This window comes from Polypterus senegalus, chromosome 18 (assembly GCF_016835505.1).
Source record: "Polypterus senegalus isolate Bchr_013 chromosome 18, ASM1683550v1, whole genome shotgun sequence".
NCBI lineage: Eukaryota > Metazoa > Chordata > Cladistia > Polypteriformes > Polypteridae > Polypterus > Polypterus senegalus.
This window is the reverse complement of record NC_053171.1, coordinates 57,312,103-57,336,894: the sequence shown is the minus strand read 5'-3', so window position 1 is coordinate 57,336,894 and position 24,792 is coordinate 57,312,103. Positions and strand designations below refer to the sequence as shown.

General features: G+C 37.9%; 1 protein-coding gene across 2 annotated transcripts in view; it reads right to left on the bottom strand.

Moving 5' to 3' along the window:
- LOC120518641 (butyrophilin subfamily 3 member A2-like) overlaps positions 1-19,052 on the bottom strand; it is a 33,437-nt gene extending 14,385 nt beyond the window's left edge. Inside the window, exons 1-9 of one of the 2 annotated variants that reach the window (XM_039741528.1) lie at positions 18,989-19,052; positions 13,828-13,939; positions 8,223-8,570; positions 7,865-8,143; positions 7,255-7,371; positions 5,892-5,918; positions 4,707-4,730; positions 4,565-4,591; positions 3,277-3,303 (exon numbers count right to left, since the gene is read on the bottom strand). In XM_039741528.1, the coding sequence (XP_039597462.1) occupies positions 3,277-3,303; positions 4,565-4,591; positions 4,707-4,730; positions 5,892-5,918; positions 7,255-7,371; positions 7,865-8,143; positions 8,223-8,570; positions 13,828-13,903 (925 nt within the window). In that variant the 5' untranslated portion in view covers positions 13,904-13,939; positions 18,989-19,052. Of the gene's footprint in view, positions 1-3,276; positions 3,304-4,564; positions 4,592-4,706; positions 4,731-5,891; positions 5,919-7,254; positions 7,372-7,864; positions 8,144-8,222; positions 8,571-13,827; positions 13,940-18,886 lie in introns of both variants that reach the window. The other variant, XM_039741527.1, reaches the window with a different exon arrangement.
- Positions 19,053-24,792: the final 5,740 nt, after the last annotated feature.

Sequence of the window (24,792 nt, the reverse complement as noted above, 5' to 3'; positions counted from 1 at the left end):
AATTGACATTTTCCTAATATGCTGGATTCTGAGAAATTAATTCATGCATTTATTTCTAATAGGATTGACTACTGCAATGCATTGTTTACTGAATGTTCTTTATACAGATTTCAGTTAATTCAAAATGTTGCTGCAAGAATTATTACAAGAACAAGAAAGTACGAATACATACCTCCAGTTCTTAAATCCTTACACTGGCTAATGGTTAACTTTAGGGCAGATTTCAAAATCCTCCTTTTAACATATAAAGCTTTACATGGCCAACATCTGACTTACTTATCTGAACTTATCATTACTTACAAACCAAGAACTAATAAAATAACAGTCAGAGGACATGCTTTTAGTTACAGAACCTTGAAACTACGGAATGGTGTGCCTTCTACTGTCAGAGATGCCCTTTCAGTCTCAGCTTTCAAATCAGATAAACAAGATGAAAGATGAGCAAGGTGTGGTCTTAAATGAGCATGATAGGATCAAGAATAAATCAGTCAGTCAGTCTGTCATTACCCAACTCGCTATATCCTAACACAGGGTCACGGGGGTCTGCTGGAGCCAATCCCAGCCAGCATAGGGTGCAAGATAGGAACAAATCCCGGGCAGGGTGCCAGCTCACCACAGTCAATAATAACTGAAAGAGGTAATTTGAAAAGCTGTTGAATAAAGACAGTCCAGGTGTAATATTTGGGCTAGTACCAAGAATAATGAGGGAGGAAGTAAAGGAGGCACTGAAAAGAATGAAAAATCAAAAGACAACCAGACCAGATAAAATATTAGCAGAAATGCGGAAGAGTTTAGCAGAGGGAATATACTGTATGCATTGTGGGATCTAATGCAGAAGATCTCTGAAGAGGAGAGGAGTGAAGGAACAGTGTGATTGTACCAATTTATTAGGAGAAGGGTGATATTCAGGATTGTGGAAACTATAGTGGGATAAAGCTGATGTCACACTCAATAAAAATTTGGGAAAGAGCTATAGTAAGAAGGCTCAGGGAAAAGACCATCATAGGGGAGGAACAGCTTGGTTTTATGCCAGGGAGAGGAACAAGGCAGTCTTTGCATTTCATTGCAATGTCTCATAGAGAAGCATCGAGAAAAACAGAAGGGATTGCAGGTGGTCTTTATTGATTTGGAGAAGCCTTATGATGTCAAAAGATTTGGAGGTGAATGAGAGAGAAAGGAGTACCAGTGAAGTATGTGATGATTGTCTAGGATATGTATAAAGGAATGAGGACTAAAGGCAGCATTGTGGTAACAGACAATATCCATGTTAGAGTAGATCTGCACCAGGGATCTTTTTTAAGTCCTTACCTATTAGATCTGGTTATTTATTGTGTGGAGTCATGGGATAAAAGACCAAACCCCCAGTGCAGGCTTTTTTACTAATGAAATTGTGTTGTGTAGTGGAGAGGAAGTTGGAAGAATGGAGAAGGGCTTTGCAAGACAGATAATTGAAGATAAATAGGAAGAAGACAAAATGTATGAGGTTTAATGATTATCAGGATTCAGAAGTTAGACTGCAGGGAGAGCTACCGAAAAGAGTTGATACATTTAAATATCTAGGATTAGTGTAAACCCCAGATGGAAAACTAGATGCAGAGATTACCCATAAAGTGCAGGGATTCTTAGCGGATGGAAAGTATTATGAGTCATGTGTCATTGAAGAATTAAGATGAGGTTTTTAAGACAGTGGTAAGACAAGCAATGATGTATGGAGCTGAGACATGGGCAGTAAAGGGAGCACGGGAGAAGAAGTTAGATATAGCAGAAAAGACGATGTTGAGATGGATATGTGGAGTTACAAAAAAGGACATAATTAAAAAATGAGACAATCAGAGATACAACAAAAGTGAGAGAGAAATCTAAGAAAGTACAGGAAAGTAGGCTGAAATGGAATGGACATGTGATGAAGATAGACAATGAATATGTGGGTCAAAGAGTGAAGGGAATAGAAGTACAGAGGATGAGAATGTGAGGGAAGAAGAAGAAAAGGAAGAAGAAGAAGAACAGCAACAACAAGATCCATGGTAGGTATTGGGTTCACTATTTTGACTCCTCTTCACAGTCCAGTTCAGCAGGTGGTGGTAATGCACCTTCACAATTAGTTTGCCAGGCGCCAACAAAAAGAAGAAGTTAATTGGGATACATTATGTAGGTTAGATGTTGGCGAGTGCTCAATATGTCTGTGTTATTGCTTATTTTGAATTATTGGAATTCAACCTTTCTGCCCTGTTTTTGATTACTCTCCTTGGATTATACATTGTGACATTACCTCTGGATTTTTAGGTAAGTCCATTTGTGCTTTTGATGGTCTTTTTAGGTCTTGTTTATTAAGAATATATGTGAGAAATCTTTGTATTTTTAAAGATTCATTTTTTGCCCTTTAATAACAAGCCAAAGTTTCACGGTCACCCTTTCACTTGCAGTGTGTTTATGATATTTTTTGGAATTGTTATAGTTGTTTTGCCAGCTCTTCATTTTTGCCTGCTCCAGCTAAAGCCAGTAAGCTGCCTTGGGCCCTGATTGAAATTAAGGAGGAAGGGCAGACCAGGTAGATTTCTGGCATGTTTCCGAGATTCTTTATGGAGGTCTCACAATTTTTTTGTTCTTTAGGAAACTCAGATCATTAGAGTTTACAGAATGATTAACTGTTCTTTACTTGTTTCTTATCTATGCCTATATAAACTTAGGAATGTCTTTGTCTAGTCAGAAGAGCTTAAGAAGAACTATAGTTCACATGCTGCGATCCAATAGATCAATTGAATAAAAGGAACAAAGCCTTTACAGAATGATTTCAGAGTGACTATTTAAAAGAAATCTACAACATTATCCAAGCAAACATTTCATTTTACTATGTGCATGACAGGCACGGTGGCGCAGTGGTAGCGCTGCTGCCTCACAGTTAGGAGACCTGGGTTTGCTTCCCAGGTCCTCCCTGTGTGGAGTTTGCATGTTCTCCCCGTGTCTGTGTGTTTGCTCCAGTTTCCTCCAAAGGTGCATTGGTGATTCTAAATTGTCCCTAGTGTGTGCTTGGGGTGTGTGTGTGTGCCCTGCGGGGGGCTGGCGTCCTGCCTGGGGTTTATTTCCTGCCTTGCGCCCTGTGTTGGCTGGGATTGGTTCCAGCAAAACCCAGTGACCCTGTAGTTAGGATATAGTGGGTTGGATAATGGATGGATGTACATGACAATAAACATACTTAATATTTACAGACATTTTAGGCAGCTCACATTGTGTGACTACTGAATATAATTTTATTGTTTTTAGGGTTGTGCATCTTACCTTCTTTAATCTTTGCAAACTCAGATTCTATAACAACATGAAAAAAATGAAAAGTTTAGTTATTGTATTTGATTATACTCCAACCTAGAATGTTGTTGGGTAGAAATATCATCTGTAGGAGCATATTAATCAGAAAGACAATTCCTTACATATTCAAATTAGTCAATAAAAGGTGCATTTTTTCTGATAATGCATTAGGCGAGCACTTTTGAAACATTTGTATTGTCTGTATTGCAAAAACCTGAGCTCCAGCTTCAAATTTTAAATATAAATTTCCAGACTTCAGATTTGGTTGTGAAAGAAGGGTAAGGCAGTCTCTGTGATTAATGTCATTAGAAATAGTCTAGTTGTTTAGGAAGAACTGCAGGAAATTAAATATTTTAAGATGAAAAACTAAAAAAGGTTGGTTAAATGATGGAGCACTGCACTGATAACAGATTCAAAACCATTACGCTGTAATGGAGGATAACAGTCAAATATAGCAAAAATAGAACACTAATAATTTAAAACTAAGTCTTCAATTTTAACCCCTAAATTAAAATATCCTGACATAGAAAAAAACAGTGAACATTTTTTCCCACAAGACTAGCTACCAGGAAATTATTCAGAAGTAAAATGAGAAAACTACTAAGAAATCTATCCAAAATTTTTTTCTTAACCACTCATTTTTAATCTCTCATTTCAGGTTAGGCATGCTGGAAGTATGTTGAGCTATACATGTCAGATCTCCCTGTCCCTAACAACAGTCCCCAGCTCCTGTTAGAGAATTCACAGATATAAATCTTCCAGGGTGTCTTAGATTTGTCCTGGGTTTTATCCCAGGCATCAGTTACTTTACTACCATAGCTTCTTTCTACTGCCTCCTATTTTTTTTTTTTATCTCTGCACGTTAGTGTCACATTGAGGAAACTTACTTTCAACACCCTTACAAACTTCACCTGCATGGCTCTTAGATGGGAAAATGTGAATATCCCCATATCTGCCCAGCACCTTTACAGAGGGGAAACACTAGTGAAAAAGACACATAGAAGCCACTCTTGATTAACTAGTTTAAATCTGGAGTGGTAAGTCTCGGGATTGAAACCTCCTGCACTACCTCCAGTTTCCAACAACCAGGCCCCATGACGAAAAATCAAGCATATCTTGTGTACTTGAACAATATGTCTAAACTGTATCATTTACAGAGCTATTTTTATACAGATATTTTCCTTTTAAATGCTCCAGTTTCTAGAATGTTGGTCTATACAGAGTAGGTTAGTTGAACAAATGTAAAGGTTTAAACACTCACCTAAATTTTTGATGCACCTTTCTTTCTCTAAAAATGAGAGTAGATTGCTGCATTAGGCCACAAAAATATTGATTAATATGTCCATAATAAATGATCAACCAAGCATCTGTTCAGTCTGTTTTTTTAGTTTAATCAGACTTACCTTCTAAAAGCATTTTTTCTGATTCTGCAAGAGGAATGAGAAAAGACGTATTATGTAAGTTAAACTAAAAGCTGAAAAACAACTTTCAAATTAAATAAAATTTAATTACATACATTATTTTATCAGGGAGGGATGAACCTAAATTTTATTAACAGTTTTTATCTTACTTTTCCCTAGCAAGAAGGCAAATAGCAGTGATGACAATGGAAGGGGAGTAAGGCCAGGTAGATTGTAGGTGGATTCAAATTGTTCTGTCATGGTGTAGATGGGAGGAGAAATGGGGTAGGGGTTATTCTGAAGGTACAGTCTGTCAAGAGTGTTTTGGAGGTGAAAAGAGTGTCGGACAGAGTAATGATTATGAAGCTGGAAATTGAAGGTATGATGATGATGAATGTTGTTAGTGCACATGCCTCACAAGTTGGGTGTGTGATGGATAAAAAACAAGATTTCAGGAGTGAGTTGGATGAAGTGATGAACAGTGTACCCAAGTGAAAGAGAGTGGTGATTGGAGCGGATTTCAATGGGTATGTTGGTGAAGGGAACAGAGAAGACGAAGATTTGATGGGATGATAGTGGATTTTGCGAAAAGGGACCAAGCTGGGAGAGATGTGCAGCAGATTAGGGTGATAAAGGATAAAGATGGAATCTCACAAGAGAGGAAGGTGTGTTGAGCAGATGGAAAGAGTATTTTGCGAGGCTGATGAATAAAGAGAATGAGAGAGAGAAGAGGTTAGCTGATGTGGAGATAGTGAATCTAGAAGTGCAACGGATTACCAAGGAGGAAGTAAGGACAGCTATGAAGAGGATGAAGAATGGAAAGGCTGTCGGTCCAGATGACATACCTGTAGAAGCATGGAGGTGTTTAGGAGAGATGGCAGTGGAGTTTTTACTAAATACAATCATTGGTAAAGTAGCCAGTCAGAAAAAAGGAAATATAGGCAGGTGGAAACTGCCACATCAGCAGGCACACAAAAACAGGAATGCACAGAGTGGCTATGAAAGATGCAGTGCTACCTTAAATTTTCCTTTGAAATCAATTAAAAGTATATTTTTGTTCCAAGCTAAACACAGAAATATGTATTTAAAATGGGTTCATTAAAAAACTGTGTGCACAGATAGACATAAGAATATTTTCAAGAAAAACATGTTAAAAATCACACAGATATATGAAATCATGAGGGATACCTTCTAGTTTAGCTGTTGTCACTTGGCCTGCAGAAACAAATGAATGTATTTTACGATTTTTATATCATTTAAATGACTTTCTTCAAAAATATTGTGGTTAATGAAAATAATCCAAATCTTTAACTTAAACAGGATAAGAAACATCAGTATTTCAGTTCAGTTAGCAGGATCAAAAAAGAGTTTACTCACTTCAAATACATTTTATAAAACAAATTCTTTATGAAGCCTCCAAAGTAGCTATTTCATCATGAGCAGGTATCTTTTAGTACATATGGAGCTCTGTCTAACTGAATGCCAGTTTATTTGGAGGCACTAAGTATGTGGTAGTGCCAGACACCAAATTAATGCTGGTTCACAGAATAGAGCAGTTTAACCCATTAACCACTGTCACACACATGTGCTTGGGAGACAACTTCAAGGCTTGTCTGAATGTAATTCCACCCTGGGTCGACATCTGGCACTGTCAAGTAATGCCTCTCCTTTTCTTTTAACAACAGACCAATGGCACAATGAAGCTGTAACGGCTTAAACCACCAGCACTCCCGTATTATGGTGGTCAAGAGGACTCACGTCTGAGAAGAAGCTCATTGCTTTCACATTCTTGGTAAGATGTCTTTATTTTTCAGGTGCCCAATATTTTATCTTTTCTTGTTTGTTCTGAAGGCTTGTCACATACAGTATATAAGTATATCAGCAATAAAAATTGAACTTAATCTTTGAATCTAAATTACAGGTACAATTATATACTCTAAATATTAAGATTGCTTGAAAGTAATATTTAATGAAACAGGTGTTGATCCACGGGTCTCAGACTCACTTTTCAGGGGGTGATGTTAGATATTTTTTTTAATTATTGCTGGTAATAAAGCATGTAATTAGAATAAGCATCATTGGTGCTCTCAATCCCTCACATACAGTAAGATATTTCTAATACTGTAGATTTTCCTTTTCTGAGAACATCATAAACACTTCTGTGGTCCAGCACAAAATGGTACATGTCAACCCTTCACTTTTGTCTCTATTATTTCATTCCAAATACACGACTGAAATGTATATGAATAATGAAGGTATAAGAATGGAAATCTGGCCAAGTTCACTCTTTACCTGGTGGTTCTTGTTATTTCTGTCTTATTATTAACTGACTACTAAGAAGAACAGAAAAAATAAACCATAAACATATTGGTTTAATAGTAAAAAAAAAAAACAAAACAGGGGTAATTAATCTTAATGAGTGAATTCAAACTGAGTTAAAGACGTTCCAAACTTAGGTTGAGACCCACATATTAAAATTACTGAACTTAGTAATGCCTATGTTTTTGGGTTTATTTTTTGTTTTTAAATAAGTAAGCAGCTCATCCATTACCTCTTTTCTTCATCCAATAAACAGCTGCAACACCAAGGAGTCCAAGAGTAAGGAGAAGAAACAAAAGTATAACAACAAAAGCAGATTTCCATGCCCTAAAGGTCTGGAATAGCTCCTCTGCAAATTAAAAAGAGAAATAATAATAACAAATATTATTTGCATGTTCTATTTTTTCACTTTAATACACACTGATGGCATCTTGCACTGTATACCACACAAAGACAACATGATCTTATTGCAGCAGCACAGAACACTACAGAGGAACAAGCTCTGGACACGGTGCCTGTCCATTGCAGAGTCCACTCACACACACACAAGCTCATACTCCACCAATTAAGAATCAATTCATCTATATACTTCTTTGAGGATGTGGGGGGAAAACTTGAGTACATAAAGAATTTGCAAACTACACATAAACAACAACCAGCTATGGGATTAAACCCTTAATGCTAGATTCAAAAGGCAGAAATGCTAATCATTGTTCCACCAATATAATTACTTTTTATATTTATTTTCTGTAAAACATTTCGATTTTCTATCACGGTATATTACACAATTGTCACAAATTACAAAGTAACAAATTATAAAAATACCTTTTATTCATACTCACCTTTGATTTCTATATATGTTTCAGACTGTCTTTGCACTCCACCGACACGACAAATTATCCCATCACTGTCTTCTGGAGAAACCTCAAGGTGGCTGTTGACACTGTACAGTCCATCCTGGTCCATCAGAAATTCAGTGTTTGAACGAACAGAGATATCTTTATATGTACCATCTAACCACTCTACTTGAGGAAAAGGGAGCCATCCAAAAGATATGCAGGAAAGTCCAATTCCAGCACCCTGATGTCCATCCAATGAAATGAGTGGTGTGCTGCCAGTAGCTGCAAATACAATGTGACCCAAATTTAGCTTAGTGATTTGTTTTACAAGCTGAAATAATGAATGCAGAATTTTACTTACCAATAACATTCAAGGTAAGGGAAGCATCCGAAAACCATTCTGAGGTAATAACTGAGCAAGTATAGTTGCCTTGATCAGAGATTGTGACACTTTTTAGAAGTAGAGACACATTCCCCTTCCTCACACCTTCTCTGAGGAGCTCAGTCCTTCCTTGGTAAATTTTGTTCAGTTCATTTTCATTATTCTCCTGTGATATAAATATAATTACTGAATTCTGCTTCTCTTTCTTCAGCCATCTGATCTCCATTCCCTCTGCACTGATATTTGCTGACAAAGCACATGGCAGAACAATATCCTTCCCAACATGACCAAAAACAGATGGTGATGAAGCTACCAATGAAAATTTGTCTAAAACAGGAGAAAACACATAATTAGATTAGACAAACTTTATTGTCTAACTAGCTGTGTAAGCCTGTGATGTGAAAAGCCTGAGGTCCTAAAAACTATTGAAATTGTCAGAAAAAAATTGAAATGAAGAAATATCAGGTAATTGAAAGGAACTACTCTGGGTGTCTCTCTCCTAAGAGCGGTTTCATTTTGCCGACATGCTTGCATCGCTTGTACATTAGTGGCGGGAGGAAAAGTAAAAGGAATACCGTTTTGCCGATGTTAGCGGCTAAGCGACTTTGTCTTTCTTCTGAAGTTTCATTTGCTTATGTGCTGGTCTCACTTGTTTTATTAGCTGCTAAGTGAGTTTTGTGTTTCCTCAGAGGCAGAGCCCTTACCCCAACTCCATCGCTCACTTCTGGGCCGGACAGACAGACACATACACTTCCCTGCGTAGACGTTTTTATATAAGATGGGGAGATTCAAATACATACAGCAGCAGAAACATAAAATCCTGTAGGTACAACTGATTCTTCTGTTATTTTTTACATAAAATGATTATTTAAAAACACTAGGGGACTCCGCCCCCTGTTCGCTTCGCTCACCAACAACATTTCCTGTGCTACACGTCGTGCTGAACGCATCCCAAGGAGACACGCTCGTTCCTCCAAAACCCCCTCTTAAACGGTGATACAATGGGAAACAAATAAAGTTTTTTTTTTTTTTTAGTCCTCTTTGCTCGATCAGCTTCTGGATTGCTGCTGCTGCCGTGCCATGTGATCTGCATCTCTTGCAGCACTTCGAACGTTTAAATGCCTGTACACCAGCTCTCCTTTTGTCTCACCGACTTGTCTCTCTTCTCCCCCAAACATCCTCAAACACTATTCGATTTTTTTTGCTGTTCCGTTATTTCACTGAGTAATATTTTCCAATTGTTTGTGCTAACTTGATTTTTACTATCATTTTTTGAAACTTTCAAATTTTCCTACTTTCATTATCTTTAACCTGCTCTGCATGTGTATTGCGCCAACGTTGAATTCTTTACGACGTTCTACTTTGTCTTTTTCTGGTCCCAGGCTTTCTTTTTTGCATTCTTTTCTCTCCAACGCTTTTGGGTCTCTTTTTGACATGCTGCTTTTTCTTCTTCACTTAGTTGCTGACGTGCCATCTAGAACGTATGCAATTTTTAAGAGCTGAGAGCACAGGAAATGTCTCTGCCAAAAGCATTCCAACAACTGAGAGGTTAGATGACATTGGACTTGTTTGAAAATGGTTGTAAGTAGGGCATGACTTGCAAAAGTCACGGTCTCACGGGACTTGCTTCCACAGGTTGTAAGTATGACGTGACTTGACTATCTCTTCAAAAGATCTCTTTTCAAAAGATCACGTAAAAAAAGTCTTGTCTCGTCCCAAGATTTTTTTTTATAATAGAGAGATATATTGAAACAATAATAATTCACCAGACACACCTTGATTGTTTCAGTTACTAGATGTAAAACGACAACTTCTCAAATAGGCCACACATATAAGAGATTTAGTAATTAAAAATATGAGATGTTTGAAATGTAAAGTCAGTGAGACAAAACAGAAGAGGGTGATAAATATAATATGGCACTGATCGAGAGACAGCTGGGAAAGAAATGATTAAGACAGTGGTCAGTGTAGGAACAGCACTGACAACATGGCAACTTGACACAAAGAAGAAAGAAAGTACAGACATGCACTGAAAAAGATCCAACTTCTTCAAAGCCACAACAGAACCCACACCAACTAGTCTGGTATGGCAGCTACAAACTGCTCAGTTCAATCTTGGTGCCAAGTTCACATCCAAGCAGTACATTTATGAGAACTTTATGTTAAATCTCTTCATCCCCTGCACATGTTATCTGATCTTCCTGTGACCAACACCCCATCATGACAGGAACCCACCTACTAATCAGGGTGATTAATCCGTTACATTTTTGTTAGACATTCTGCACCTCACTTAATTGAATTGTCTGATTGTTACTTGTGATTTGTAACTATTGTTCCAGACTTTCAGTGCACTACTAGCTTCACTTTGTCCCAATTTTTAGTGAAAAACACATTTAAGATGCTAAAGTGTGAGTAATTTCAAACTCTCATACAGTCAAATTGAAGTTTTTTTTTTACTATATATGTCTGAATCATTCACCAGGTGTGATCAATGATGGAAGTGGGATAACACACACCATGTTGTATTTATCTATGTATGTTGTCTTGTATTTTTCCCTTTGGAAATAGGTACAAATCAGAGTTATGCCTATTTTAGCAATACAATGGGTCCACACATTTTAATATTTGCAACTTTTAATTTTGTTTGCACTGCACTGAATTATAAAGACCATCCACAATGCTAAATTTAGGTCAGCTTTGCTAACATCTCATAGGTTACTAACAGTCACCACAATACAATACAATACAATTTAATTTTGTATAGCCCAAAATCACACAAGAAGTGTTGCAATGGGCTTTAACAGGCCTTGCCTCTTGACAGCCGCCCAGCCTTGACTCTCTAAGAAGACAAGGAAAATCTCTCAAAAACAAAAATGGAAAAAAAACTTGGGAAAGGCAGTTCAAAGAGAGACTCCTTTCCAGGTAGTTTGGGCATGCAGTGGGTGTCAAAGAGAATAGGGTCAGTACAATACAATACACAAAACACAAGTAATCCTCAATACAGCATAACAGTAAAATAAAAATATTACGAGTACAGAGCAGAATTTAACAGTAGATGATATCACATAATATGATTTGGATTTGTACAGAGTCCTGGAGACTTCGGCCATCAAGCTGCCTCCCCCAGTTCCATTCCACAGCTGGGACAGCACTGTGCCAGCCAATCCGATGAAAGTACTCCTCTTCCCGATGATTCCTGCAATCCTCCATCAGAGATGACTTTACCTTAGGCAGGCAAAACAACTTGGCAGGTGGGCAATGGCACCAAATGCCACATCAGACTATGTGCCACACACACGTTCACCCACATTCATCCCCTCTTATTTTGTTAAATTATGCATTTGCTATACAAATGCAATCATCACAGAATAAAACAGTAGACATGTATAAAGAACTCAAAAACCCAGGCATGTTACAATATTATTTTACTGTGGCAAATGCTGATTTCAAAGTGGATATTACAACCAAATTCTGGAATTGTAACTATTTTATTTGTGTAACAAATAGAAATCAAACTCCAACTCCTACTCGTTTCTCACTGGCATTATTGCGATAAATTAATAGAGCAAGTGCATTTATCTCTTTAGTGATTATGGTTACAGACACCATCACATAATAGTTTAGAAAACAGTGGGAGTAATGCAAACTAGATGTAACCATGTCACATCTTATATATACAGTAAATGTGTATGTATGGAAGTGTATGTGTCTGTCTGTTCGGACCGGAAGTGAGAGGTGGATTCTGGGTAAGGGCTCTAACTCCAAGGAAACAGAAACTCACTTAGCCACAAATAACACAAGTGAGGCTAGCATGTGTGCAAAACAAAACCTCAGAAGAAAGACAAAGTTGCTTAACCGCTAACATCGGCAAAATGGTATCCCTTTTACTTTTCCTCCTGCCGTTAATACACAAGCGAGGTGAGCACGTCAGCAAAACGAAACCTCCAAAGAAAGACACGCTTGCTTAGTCACTAATGCTCAAGTGATGCGAGCATGTTAGCAAAATGAATCCTCCTAGGAGAGAGAAGACCAGAGTAGTTCCTTTCAATTACCTGACATCACTACATTTCAATTTTTTTCTGACGATTTCAATAGTTTCTAGGATCCTGGGCTTTTTACAGCAGGTGCTTACACAGCTAGTATTCTATGATCAAATTATTTATATTGTATTAAATGTCTTAAAAATACGAGATCCTCTGTTGGAAAAATAATGTTTACTGTATTATATGTGCAGGTTTAGCTACAGAGGTAGCATTTGAAAAGCTTCAAAATGGTGTTTATCATTTAAATGCTACTTGGAAAAGCAGTACACAGAAAGTATTTATCTACATAATAAGCTTCCTAGAGCTAGATGTATTAAAAAGTTATTCAAATGGAAGGTTATTTTAATATTTTTGTATTCTTCTTCTTTCTTCCTCTTGCATTCTTTCTCTGGCCAGATTCACTGCCTAATACTAAGGTTGTATGTTTCGAGGTCCTCCCTAAAGTTATCCCTCCAGTGTTTTCCATTGTCTTCCTCATGTTCTTTTCCCTGTAATGTGGCACTGCATAACCCTTTGTGGCAACCTTCTTTTGTTCATACTGGTAATATCTCCAAACCACAGGAGTCATCGTTTAATGTTTCTTCCTGCTTCTGTGTGTTTCGTATGTTGTCATTTTGTATTCTGCATAGCCAGGATAGTAGTACGATTTTTCGTAGCCAGTTCATTTCTGCGACTACTATCCTGAGTTCATCTTCTTTCCTCAGGCAACAGCATTCACAGCCATACATCATAACTAGAATTACCAGAGTTTCATACATTTTGACTTTTGTTTTGATTTCTATAATTTTTGATTTCCATAGCTTGTTGAGGCGAGTTCAGTTCCCCTTGTGTCATCAGCCATACTGCATCTGACCTGTGTTAGCAAATGACAGACAAATTCCTTTATCTGTTCTAAATCTTCTCCTCTCATCTTTATTTTTAGCAACTGTTGCTTTTTGGACTTGCTTATTAACATTGTCTTCTTTTCGATTGGAAACATGTTCTCTAAAAACAAAGACACTAAAGTCCATCCATCAATCCATTCATTCATTACTGAACCAACCTAACGTTTATCAAGTTAGGATGACATGAGCTTAACCCTATCCCATAGGAATGAAGTGCAAGGCAGGAACCAGTACCACACCAGTCAGCTTTAAGGCATGGCCATACTCGGCCTCCCAGACTACAGTCAAAGTGGCAAATCATTTCACATAAACATCTTTGGGATTTAAAATGAAACACAAAGTATACGTGTTTATTAGTCCTTGAACCCACGCTTAAATATTCACTGGGCCCAGAATTATTTTATCACTCATTATGCTGAAAACAAATTTTTAAAAAATCAGTCATCATGTCTTAAAATTACATTAGCTTGCCAAAACATTGGTTTCTACTTCACTTTTGAACCAAGTGTGTGCAAAACAAAAGACAGAGTACTTGCAAAATGCATAGTTCTGTGTTGACATTTTGTCTGACAGAATGTTTTTTCCCACTGTACACTGTTTATTAAAAATATATACAGTACATATATTTAATAAGGAATAAAAGGGGGTTATACTCACTTTCACTTGTCTTTGTTCTGCACAGCTGTACAGTAGCCATCAACATGAAAAATCGAGCTGATATGCAGGTCTTCATCTTTCTGAATTGATTTTCTGAGGAATTCTATTTTTTCTAAAAACAAATAGTAAAAAATTATTTCAGTATCTCAAAATTATAAGAATTTGCTGCTTTAGTGTAAAACAAAAATTCAGATACACTATATGAGATCAATTTATAATACACCATGCTAGGGCCATAATGGGAAAAGATCAATTTGTGATTTTTCTGACATATATTGCGATTGTGACTTAATTTGCAATATCATTTTTAGTGAGAAGTCAAGAAAGATTACAATATACTGTATGCAAGCTGTTGAGGCAACTCAGGCCCTTCTTCAGGCAAGATGTAATACAGAGACTGGAGTTCCCTGTGTTTATATAGACATTTGGACTGATACAACATTGGAAAACCTTTAAGTTGTATTGTTGTAATGTTGTTCCAATGTTGTTATTTGTCCTACTGTGTATTGTAATGGACAGCCGGGTCCCATGCCCGGTCGGGACGACCCTGCTGTATATGGTCCGGGGGAGCAGCCATGGACTTCTCAGTACCTCCCCAGGGACGCTTGGTGACAGCCTCCCTGGTTGATGATGCCTCAGTTTCCCACAGGGTTTCATGGGAAATGGAGTTCTCCCCAACCCTGTGGGGACCCAGGATGGCCGCCAGGGAACGAGACAGATAATTAAGCCCAGCTGGTTTAATCATCAGGCCCACACGGGAGTGCAATTGGGAACAGGTGAACAAGCAACAGGAGCACTCCCGGGAGGGCCATAAAGGAGCCAGCAACCACCACTCTGGGCCAAAATCGGGAGGAAGAGAACGAGGTTGCCTGAGAGGAGTGGTGGTGCCAGCGGAAGGATTGCTGTGTGTAAAGTAAGGTGCTTTGGGGCTGTGTTATACCTGTGGGGTTCACGGGGAAGACGTGCCCCACAGAGGAAGAGTGTTTGAACTGTTTAAGTGTTTTGGACTGTGATGGGCCTGTGGGACACGGGCATGACGTGTGCCTACGGGTGAAGAGAAAATAAAAAAGATTCCTGTTTAATTTACATGTGCCTCAGTGTGAATCTGTGCCGGGTCAGGCGCTTTATATAGCGTCTTATTCACAGTATATAAACACAAGGAATTCCAGTCTCTGTATTACATCTTGCCTGAAGAAGGGCCTGAGTTGCCTCAAAAGCTTGCATATTGTAATCTTTTACTTAGCCAAGAAAAAGGGGTCATTTTGCTTAACTTCTCCCTACATCCATAATGGCTAACACGGTACAACACCCTAGTACTACAATATCATTTTTTAAAATCAAGCTTCAATATTCACCGTGTAACAGATTTTAAAACATGATGGAGCATTACCACATGACATACCATCAAAATATTTACTGTTTTATACTGCAAAACAAGGATGACTTTTTAATTACATTTTAACTGGAATAGAATAATCAAACATAGAACGTTTATCACAAAAGCTGTGACTTGCGGCTATGGGGTAGCATCTAAATATTGCACAATCTGTAATCAATAGATTGTTATTTACTGATATCCAGCATTTAACTTATAAATTGACAAATAACAGAATAATAATCAAAAAAGTGACCACTAAAAAATAATAGAAACAAAATACAAATGTTAAATTGTCTAAACATTGCATATTAATATAAAACATCTATTTGCCGATTACCAGCATTAAACTTGTGAACTTTTTTCACAAAGGCTACCAATATAGGATATAGTGCAGAACAACAAAAATATTACAAGCCCTACATAATACTTGCTTCCCTGACATCTGTACTTCTTCCCAACACTCATTGTGTTCTTCACAGACTTTTTTGTCAAAAACACCAGCATGTCAACCTTTGCTGGTTTCAGATGTGAACACTGACACATAACTGCACTGTCCCAGCACTACACAGTCTCTCTGATAGTGAACTCGTGGCTGGTATGCACAGGAAATTGCGAGACAGTTCACTTAACATCGGAAAGCTAACATTGTGTACTAGGGCTGTCAAATTAGTCAAAAAATAAGGTCTGAATATTCAAATGAAAACTAAGTATATATTCTAATATATATTCTAACTTAGGTTAACGATGCTAGGAGTTACATGTACGTTTGCACTCGCTTTTTTATACTTTTCTATTGTTGTGATGGTCACAGCATCAGCTAGTAAAAGAACAAACACCAAAAAAAAACAAAAAAAAATAGCCATACCCGGCCAACGGTTGTTTAAGACTAACAGACATCAAAATCCCAAGCAGCTATAAATGCTATAAAAGGGACGCATCAGCAGTACTGCCTTGTTATAACATTAAACAACAGCTAGAAATCATAGGTTTAAGAGTAAATGGGACAGAATTAGATTTGAAATGATACTTTTACATCACTGGAAAAGTGTAAAGAAAAACTGCACTTGTGGCAGACCTGTCCCAATAATATGCAACTACAGAGCCCGAGCACCATACATCACCAAAGGTCTACGCCAGCGGAAGTTAAGGTTAGGGGTTAGTATCGTTAGTGTGTAGGATGAATTGTTAAGGGTTAGGGGTTAGTTAATGTTCAGGGTTAGTCTTTTTAAGGTAAGATTTGGTGCGGTTAGAGTGTTAATCAATTTGATTTCTGACGACCTATAAATGTTTATTACCAAACTGCTGGTCTGGATATGCAGTGATATCACTTCTGCTGTGATACTGCTAGCGTAGACCTGCAGTGACGTATGGTGCTTTAGCTCTGCAGGTTGACACATCTTGACCCGTCGCCCAGACCAAATATACAGGTGGGCTTTTGCATTTCTATGAGTGGGCACAAGGCAATATGAATTTCTGACTTTAAATAAAGTGAATGCTATTGTGCTTTTTTCACAAAGCCCTGATTTCAAAATGAATTAACAGCATAGATACTGACATGCAGATAGATAGATAGATAGATAGATAGATAGATAGATAGATAGATAGATAGATAGATAGATAGATAGATAGATAGATAGATATGAAAATCAACATCTGCTCAATAAAAAACCTTTCTGGTTTACGTAAGATGTAGTATTATTCTCAGCACATAATATGCATTCAACTCTGAAATTGAAAGAATTAATAACATGAAAGGATAATTTTGTGCAATGTCAATGGTCAGTAAACTAAACACAGTTTTTAAGTTGTGGTGTATGGGGAATCCTAAGGCTTCTTCACACACTTGTGCCAAATCAATGTTACTACAATGTCAAGATGACTTCTGTAGAAATGATTGTACCCGATCACATTAAGAAGAATAGCACTTTTCACATAGTCTCCAGGTTTTAGCTAAACACAAAGCTACCTTCGATATTTTAGATGTATTAGCTATTATTTTTTTGTGTCTTCAATAAAATGTCTTGATGATGAAGCTGTCAATATCATTTTTCAATTGAAAATGTGAAATGTTTATATTCTTTATTGAGATAATGACTTATGTTGCCACATTCAGTCAAAAAATGAACTAATTGGAATGTTTATCTATCTAATTTAAGTTAATTTAACTTAAAATAAAAAACGTTTTATGTACATGACTATCTTGTATTTGCATGACGTATGCCTCTTTTGTTGAGCACATGTTGCAGCATGTTCATTTTAACCTTTGGACAGTTGGAAAAAAATAAAATACTTTTAGTATTTTTATTTCAAATGTCACGGAATTTATCCAGTTGTGGAAGCTGATATATACTTTTTATACACTCTACAAAGCATTTTTTTTTCTTCTTTTCAAATACAACATATGGTAGTTAATTTTTAGACCTGCAGTGCAATAAATAAACGTGTTGCTTTAGCGTAGGAGTCGTTACGTATGTTTGCAAGTAACTGTGCAATCCACACAAAATGAACAATTTAAAAAATTAATTTTCAACAGTTTTGTCATTCGTGTAAAAAGTATTTCAAATATCCAAAGGGGCTTTACGGGCCATCACTTACTTTCTTATAAAGCCCTTTTGTGCGGATTTGCAAATGTTTTTCATTTCTATTGATCGAGCTTGACTTCGATTGAATCAAAACGAGAAAGGTCATTAAATTAACAATCCGTTAAAAAAAATATTTACGGTGGGCGGCACGGTGGCGCAGTGGTAGCACTGCTGCCTCGCAGTTAGGAGACCTGGGTTCGCTTCCTGGGTCCTCCCTGCGTGGAGTTTGCATGTTCTTCCCGTGTCTGCGTGGGGTTCCTCCCAAAGCCTGATGGATGGATATATTAATAATATATATATATATACATAACTAATTTACTAATCAGTAATGTCCACAAAAAATGTAAAGACTGTGACAAAATTCACAAGTATTTTATACATTTGGTGCCGATTTTATGAGTATTTTGCACCCATTTCCGATTTTTACTGCGTTTGTGAGCTAATTTTTATATTTACAAGAATAAGGAAATCTCTGGGAAAAATAACCCTTATAAACAAACTGTGAGAAAATTTGATTTTTTAATGACTTTAGTATTTTCATCCCGGAGTTATGAAGTCTCAAAGTCCGAATGTCAAACAAACGTCAATCTAACTTTTTTTTCGTTTTCTGCTGTTGTGTTAATGATGACGGGGCAGATCCCAGCCGCCCTACAACACGAATTGAGCTCTGCGGGATGACAGACACGGTGATTTTACAGTAGCCTAAGAAGTGTCAGCAAGTAAAGTGCAGTGCGACGGTCGGTTTTAGTGCAATTCTTGAAAATCAAATATCTTATTACATAAAACCAAAGCAGCTCGGTCCGTCAGCAATTCCACGGTACTTCCGGCAGTCAGTGCGCTGTTTTCACACTGCAGTTTAAGGCTTTTGCTCCTGCACTTTCAGACTAAATACTGAAGAAAGCCGAGCAAACACTTTTGGCCAAGTCGCGCCGTTTTACGTCAGTCCACTCGGTGGTTTCTAATGACTGAAAGTGACCTTCCATAAAATGGTCATCGAAATGCACCAGTTTAACGAGTTACGAAACCTTCTCTCGACGAGTATATTTAATTGCTTTCGTAATTATCTCACGTATTTTGCAAAGTGAACCACATTACTTACGTCTCTTGGTTTTGTCTTCACATATAAAACCGAGTAAACTGGTAAGAAAATTGTAAGAATGCTTACGAATGGCTCTTGATTTTAAAATAAAAGCAGCCGCACCTTTCGTTCCCTGAGATTTCACTTTTACTTTTAATTTCTTCATACCTGTGCTCCTCATTTCGTCGCAAGGTGGCGCGATGTATCAGCTTGACGTTCGACTTTGAGATCCCAACTTGAAACTCCGTAGCACTGAAACCAAAATTATAAATTCGTCGACGACAACTGTAGATCAGCTCGCATGTTGTCAAACTTGTGCTCATAAAATGTCCTTATTTTATATAAAAATGAAAAGTCTCTTTCAAAACTCAGTAAACATCGAAATCGGTCTAATATCCGTAATAAATAAGTAAACTTGTCCGTTTATTCACTTCTTTTATAAAGATAACTATTTTTTTAAATAATACATAACACCAACATCAAGAGCGTAAAAGCTAAAAAGACACAGCAGTCCACAAATGAGGTTAGTTTTGTTTTAATGTTCAATGCTTCATGTGCCTTTAACAACTCACAATTTACATTGATCTCTGTCTGAGACCCTAAACATTACCTGTAAATAACGATGGCTGCACTGCATTCTGGGGCTGCAGTCCCTCAACTCAAATGGCAGGTATTCAAGTACACTTCAAAGCAAATGCTCCCGATTACATACAGCATGGAGGTCTGCCGTAATGTATTAGGGATTGAAGATTTAAAATTGAATAAAAAATGCAGGATTGAGCCATCAATCTAATTTCTTTGGAAAGGTTAATTTAAGAGTGAGTCTTTGTTTTCACAGTCCTTGTCTAAGTTTTGAATTCTTTAATTTTTCACAACCAATTAATATTAACAAAGCTGCACATCCAAATAAAAGTATAAGGGCTAAGGATTTAGAGTAGAATTAAATTGTCAGAAAATTATGCAATATTCAATTCTATACAAAACAGCAACTGTAATGGCTGATCTTTGTTTCATAGTACTCAGAGATACCAGATTTCACTTCTGGGTGCTGTGCAAGCCGCAACCTTTGTATGGAAGCTTCATGTTCTGTCTGTTTTTCTTTTTGTTTCTGAACTTATTTTATTAGTTACTAGTTTGGTTAAGGTTACATTTTATCTTGCTTGTCACTGAAAGTGGTCACGAGAAATCTCTTTACAGTTTAAATTGCAATTTGTGAATTAGACATCGACATTCAAGCTGTCAGAATTAGTCCATATTATTTGCCCAGGGAGATGAGTTATGGATGTTTACATCCCTCTCTCTGCAGATTGGTACTCCGTAACAGAAATGATTGACTCTGTCAGCAACACTTTAATGATGATTCATTCTGAATCTGCAGTAGTGCTGAGGTACTCAAGACTTCTTTTGATTGTCTTGGACTTGTCCTGAACTCGGGGGTATTCATACTCAGACTTGCCTCGGACTTGGCTGTTGGTCTTGAGAAATATATTTCAGTCTCAGTCAAGTCAGGCTGTTGTTGAAGGGTTTTTTTTCTCCACTCAGAGAAAAACTTTACTTTTAACTTTAACTTTTCCACACTTGACTGTGTTGTTTGACTCCTCATAGATCCATCCCTTTGAAAAGAGCCATTTCAATCTGCAAATGGTTCTTTGCACATGGAAATTGATTCTTAGGGCTTTGAAAAGATTCTTATTTTTGGGAAAACACAAATCTTTTATGTAAAGCAGGCTGCAGGATACTAATAGATCCAGAAAACATGAACTTAGCATGTTATTGTGTGCAGGTAGGTTTTTTTTTGTAGTCAACATTTCACTAAATAAAGTCAAATTGGCAGGATATGAAATGAAGCAAGAAGAGTCTTTTTAAAGCCATGAACACAATTGCTATTTCACAAATCTGTTATTATCTATTCACTGTTTATTATGGAGCCCGTTTTTAGATCTAAATAAATGAAGGTTCTTTTGATTAATATAGTTTTTGTGAAATACATTTATATACATTCTATATTATATGCATATAGCCTTCTCTATAGTATTCTACAATATTTACTGTGTTGTAGGCTCTAGGAAGGAAACACAGGCATCCTGGCCAGGATAAAGAAGGATTCATACCCATTTAGGATGACATAATGGAAGGACCAGCTGAACAGACTTACTAGGAGCTGGTCATTCCCCCACATGACAGGTGGCAGTGTTCCTCAGGGCTGAACCCAACAGGGACACCTGCAGGGTTGCATGAAAGTTGGAGCCTGGAAACTCAGGCCTGTCAGGTTCTTTGGTGACCACCAAAGGGCTCTCCCGGGGACAGCTGCCCTGGTTTCTGCACAACCTGGATGTGCTCTGGACAACTTGGACCGAGGACTGGAAGTAGTTACCAAGTCACCTTTAAAAGAGAGACAACCAGCCTCACGAGTTGGGAGGAAGCAGGGGACACTCTTGGAGGGTAAAGGAGAGAATTGTGAATGGTATATTTGAATCTGGAATTGTGTTGGATATTACTTTGTCTGTGGTTAGGGGCTCAAGGGTGTCTCTTTCTGGTTACAATTAGCATACAGTAGTCTGCAGGATTTCTGGCCATCTGCTTGGCAGGGACCTGCAAGTTATTTTATCATAATCAAAACCCTGAACATAATCCTACACATCTGGCGCCAACACCTGAGACCAGAAATAGTATGAAGAACCACCAGAAAAGCCAGCAGAGGAGGAAGCAATCAGTCACCTACAGGAAGCTTAGCTTTGTATGAAAACATCTGGCCAGCGTACTGAGTCCAAGAATGGAATCCATATGCGTAGGAATAGTACCTTGCTGGAGGGATGCTGGATGACAGAGCACTACTAACCTCAAGTAAAGATGAGCTACATACCATCAAAGAGTCAAAATCACTGCAATGTGATGCAAAAAACCTTGTGGATTCTCACTATGAAAACAATGAGCCTGTGGTGGGCCATCTTTTCTATATTTCAGCTTCCTGACAAGAAGGCCATGAGGCACAAGAAGACAGGAGTGGTGAAAACATTGTTATTACAACCAAAATGCCAGATCCACCACTAAAAAATACCTGATGACCAGACCAAGGGTAAGTGATTCCCTTTTCTTACCAGGAGATGATAAGGGGTCTCAGAATTCATATCTGACTTCCACCACTAAAATTTTTAAGATAGATCAGACTGTCCCTGAAAAGTAAGTTCTGGACTCATTCTTCCCACAGTTCCATGGAAAACCAGAGTGCACATGCACTAGACCAGCATTTGCTGGACTCACAAAGACGGGGCAGAGATTCCCAAAGATCCACCCAAAGCCAGACAAGCCAAGCCAAATCAACCTCCAGGAGCTCAAGACCTTTTAAAACCAATGACCACACTTCAGTCTGTATGGAACACCTTAGAGATTGGGAGTATGCAATGATGCACCACATTACCATACAACAAACCACCTAGATTGGGACCCGAGTGCAGCCGTGCAACAAGTGACACCTCAACACCACACTGCAACAATGTAAGTTTTTTTACAGTGGCTGGAGTGCCAGTCCTGCCCCCAACTCCAAAATTTTCACTGAAAGTTGGAGGGAGTACTTGCAGGACTGGATGCAGATTAACCTCATATCCACGACAAAGCAATTGCAGGTGAAGGGACTTTCCCAAAGGCCCAACGGATTAGTGTCACTTCAGACATTTACAGGATTCGAACCAGCAACGTTTCGATTGCTGGCACAGATCCCTAGCCTCAGAGTCACCACTCTGCCCATAAATACTGAAATAAAAGGGATTGAAGACACTGTAAAAGCACCACTGGAGGCTCTCAACAAATATCTTCTGCATTTGGGCTTTGAATCCACCCAAAGTGGATTTGGCCATACTGGTGAGCATTGCTAGTATGGTAAAGTGTATAGTGATCTCCGAAACCACTGAGGGAAATTAAGTATCACTCAGTCCAGCAGATTTGGAAAAAACGTTCCCTATGGTCAGATCTCAGGTAAATGGAGACTACTACCCAGACCACCAATGTCTGAATAATGAAGAGGAAGAAGTAGCACTTGCTTCTACAGGACAAAAGGATATTAGGATAAAGCATCCCCTTGCACTAATAAAAGCCATACAAAAGGTGCAGGGGCCCTCTTTAACTGATAAAGGGTCCCAAACCATCCAAAGGCCAAAAAATAAAATGGGGAATCTAACATAAATTAAAGACTTGCCCAACAAATTAGAAGCAGCCAAACAGGAATACCTGCCGAGGTTGTGTCACTTTATACCCATGCCTACTTCCACCCTGTCAATCAATGACAGGCCAAAGGGGATTGTACACAAAGGGATAAAACTTCAGAGGGGATGGACCTCATCTAGTTCCCTCTCTGCTTCAGAGTTTAAAGAGGGTGTTGTTTTGAATGCCAAGGGTTGGGACACCGATGGAGACACTGTCCTTGGTGACAATTCACTGGGAAAGAGCCACCACAGATGCAGCAGTGGCTATAAACCCAATGAGGGATACATTGACAGCTACAGAGTGCACCCAATGACTGTGTATTCTTATCCCCTCACAGGGCTCAACTGAGGGGGGAGCTATGTAGGTGCTAGAAAGGAAGAACAGACAGAAAATGAGCCCATCACCTCACTTAAATGAGTCAAGAGGCAGCAGACTACATTATTAGAGGATGAAGGAGAGGATTGTGATTGGAATATTTTTGCCGGTGTTCTTATGAAGAAGGTGTTTTGTCAAATAAAAATCCTTCATTTGAACCTAGAATTGTGTTGAGTATTGCTGTCTGTGGTTTGGGGCCCAGTGGCACCCCTTTGTGGCTAAAGTGTTTATTTCCTGGCTGTGTTTGTTCTTCTCTGGTTAACTCTAGTTTGGCTCATGATGTTAGTTCATCTTTTGATGTTAGTTCATCTTCTGGAGCTTAGGATGTCTACCAAAAGTAACACTGCCTTCTTGATATGAACCATGTCTTCAATCTACTGATGATTACCAAGTCAGCATTGTTGCTGTTCAATTCATTTCAATTTTTTGGTCTTAATTACTTTATGAAAATGGTTGTTTCAGCTAGTGTATTCTGTGTACAAAATATTTCTCTTTATATGTCCAATACCTGCTCCTGTCTGCAAACAGGTCCCCAGTACGAAGTAGATGCTGTTGAAACAACAGCAGAGCTTTTTCCTGAATGTGCAGCTTGACAGTCTGAGCAACTCTTCATTACATGTCAAACACAGCCCTGTTTCAAAATATTCAAAGAACAAAATTATGATGTTGGTCTGTTTGATGAGGTAAATAAAATTAAACACGCTCCACCTTTCAGAATAATTAACCCAATTTCCAAATGCACCTGAATGTTATGCCATGTATAATGTACATTATCCAGCTTATTAAAAAAAAAGTTATTTTCTAACAATTACAATAAATAGGTAAGCAAACTTAAAAATATTTTTTTTCTGTCATTTCAAGATTGTTAATGGTACTTGTGTAGTTTTTTATTTCTAAGTTTTAAACGTGTTAATAAATGAGACTTACTTTATGTTGTAAATTAATGTAACACACAATTTATGATTTGGGGCTGCAATAGTTTTATGGTTCGTCTAGCACCCCCTAGGCCTAAATGTCAAACTCCCCCCAAGGTTAAGTAACATTAATTTCATCCACATCTGCTACTTCAATAAAGGTGATAGGTAAATTGTTGAAAATTGTGCATAGCGATACTGCGCTGCCTGCCTCAGCAGACTTCAAAGGGCTGAATAACATTACAGGAATTATGGAAGTCGCTAACCTTCTAAAAATGAACAAAAATGTCTTCAGGTTTAGATAAGGATAGGAGGACATGAATTGTAGGGAGAGGTGAACCAAGAAGGTAGGGTTGGAAAGGATACAGAAAAGAGTGAAGGTGGAAGGAGGGGAAAGTTATATTACAAAAGTATTTGGTTGTTAGAGTTTTTTGATTT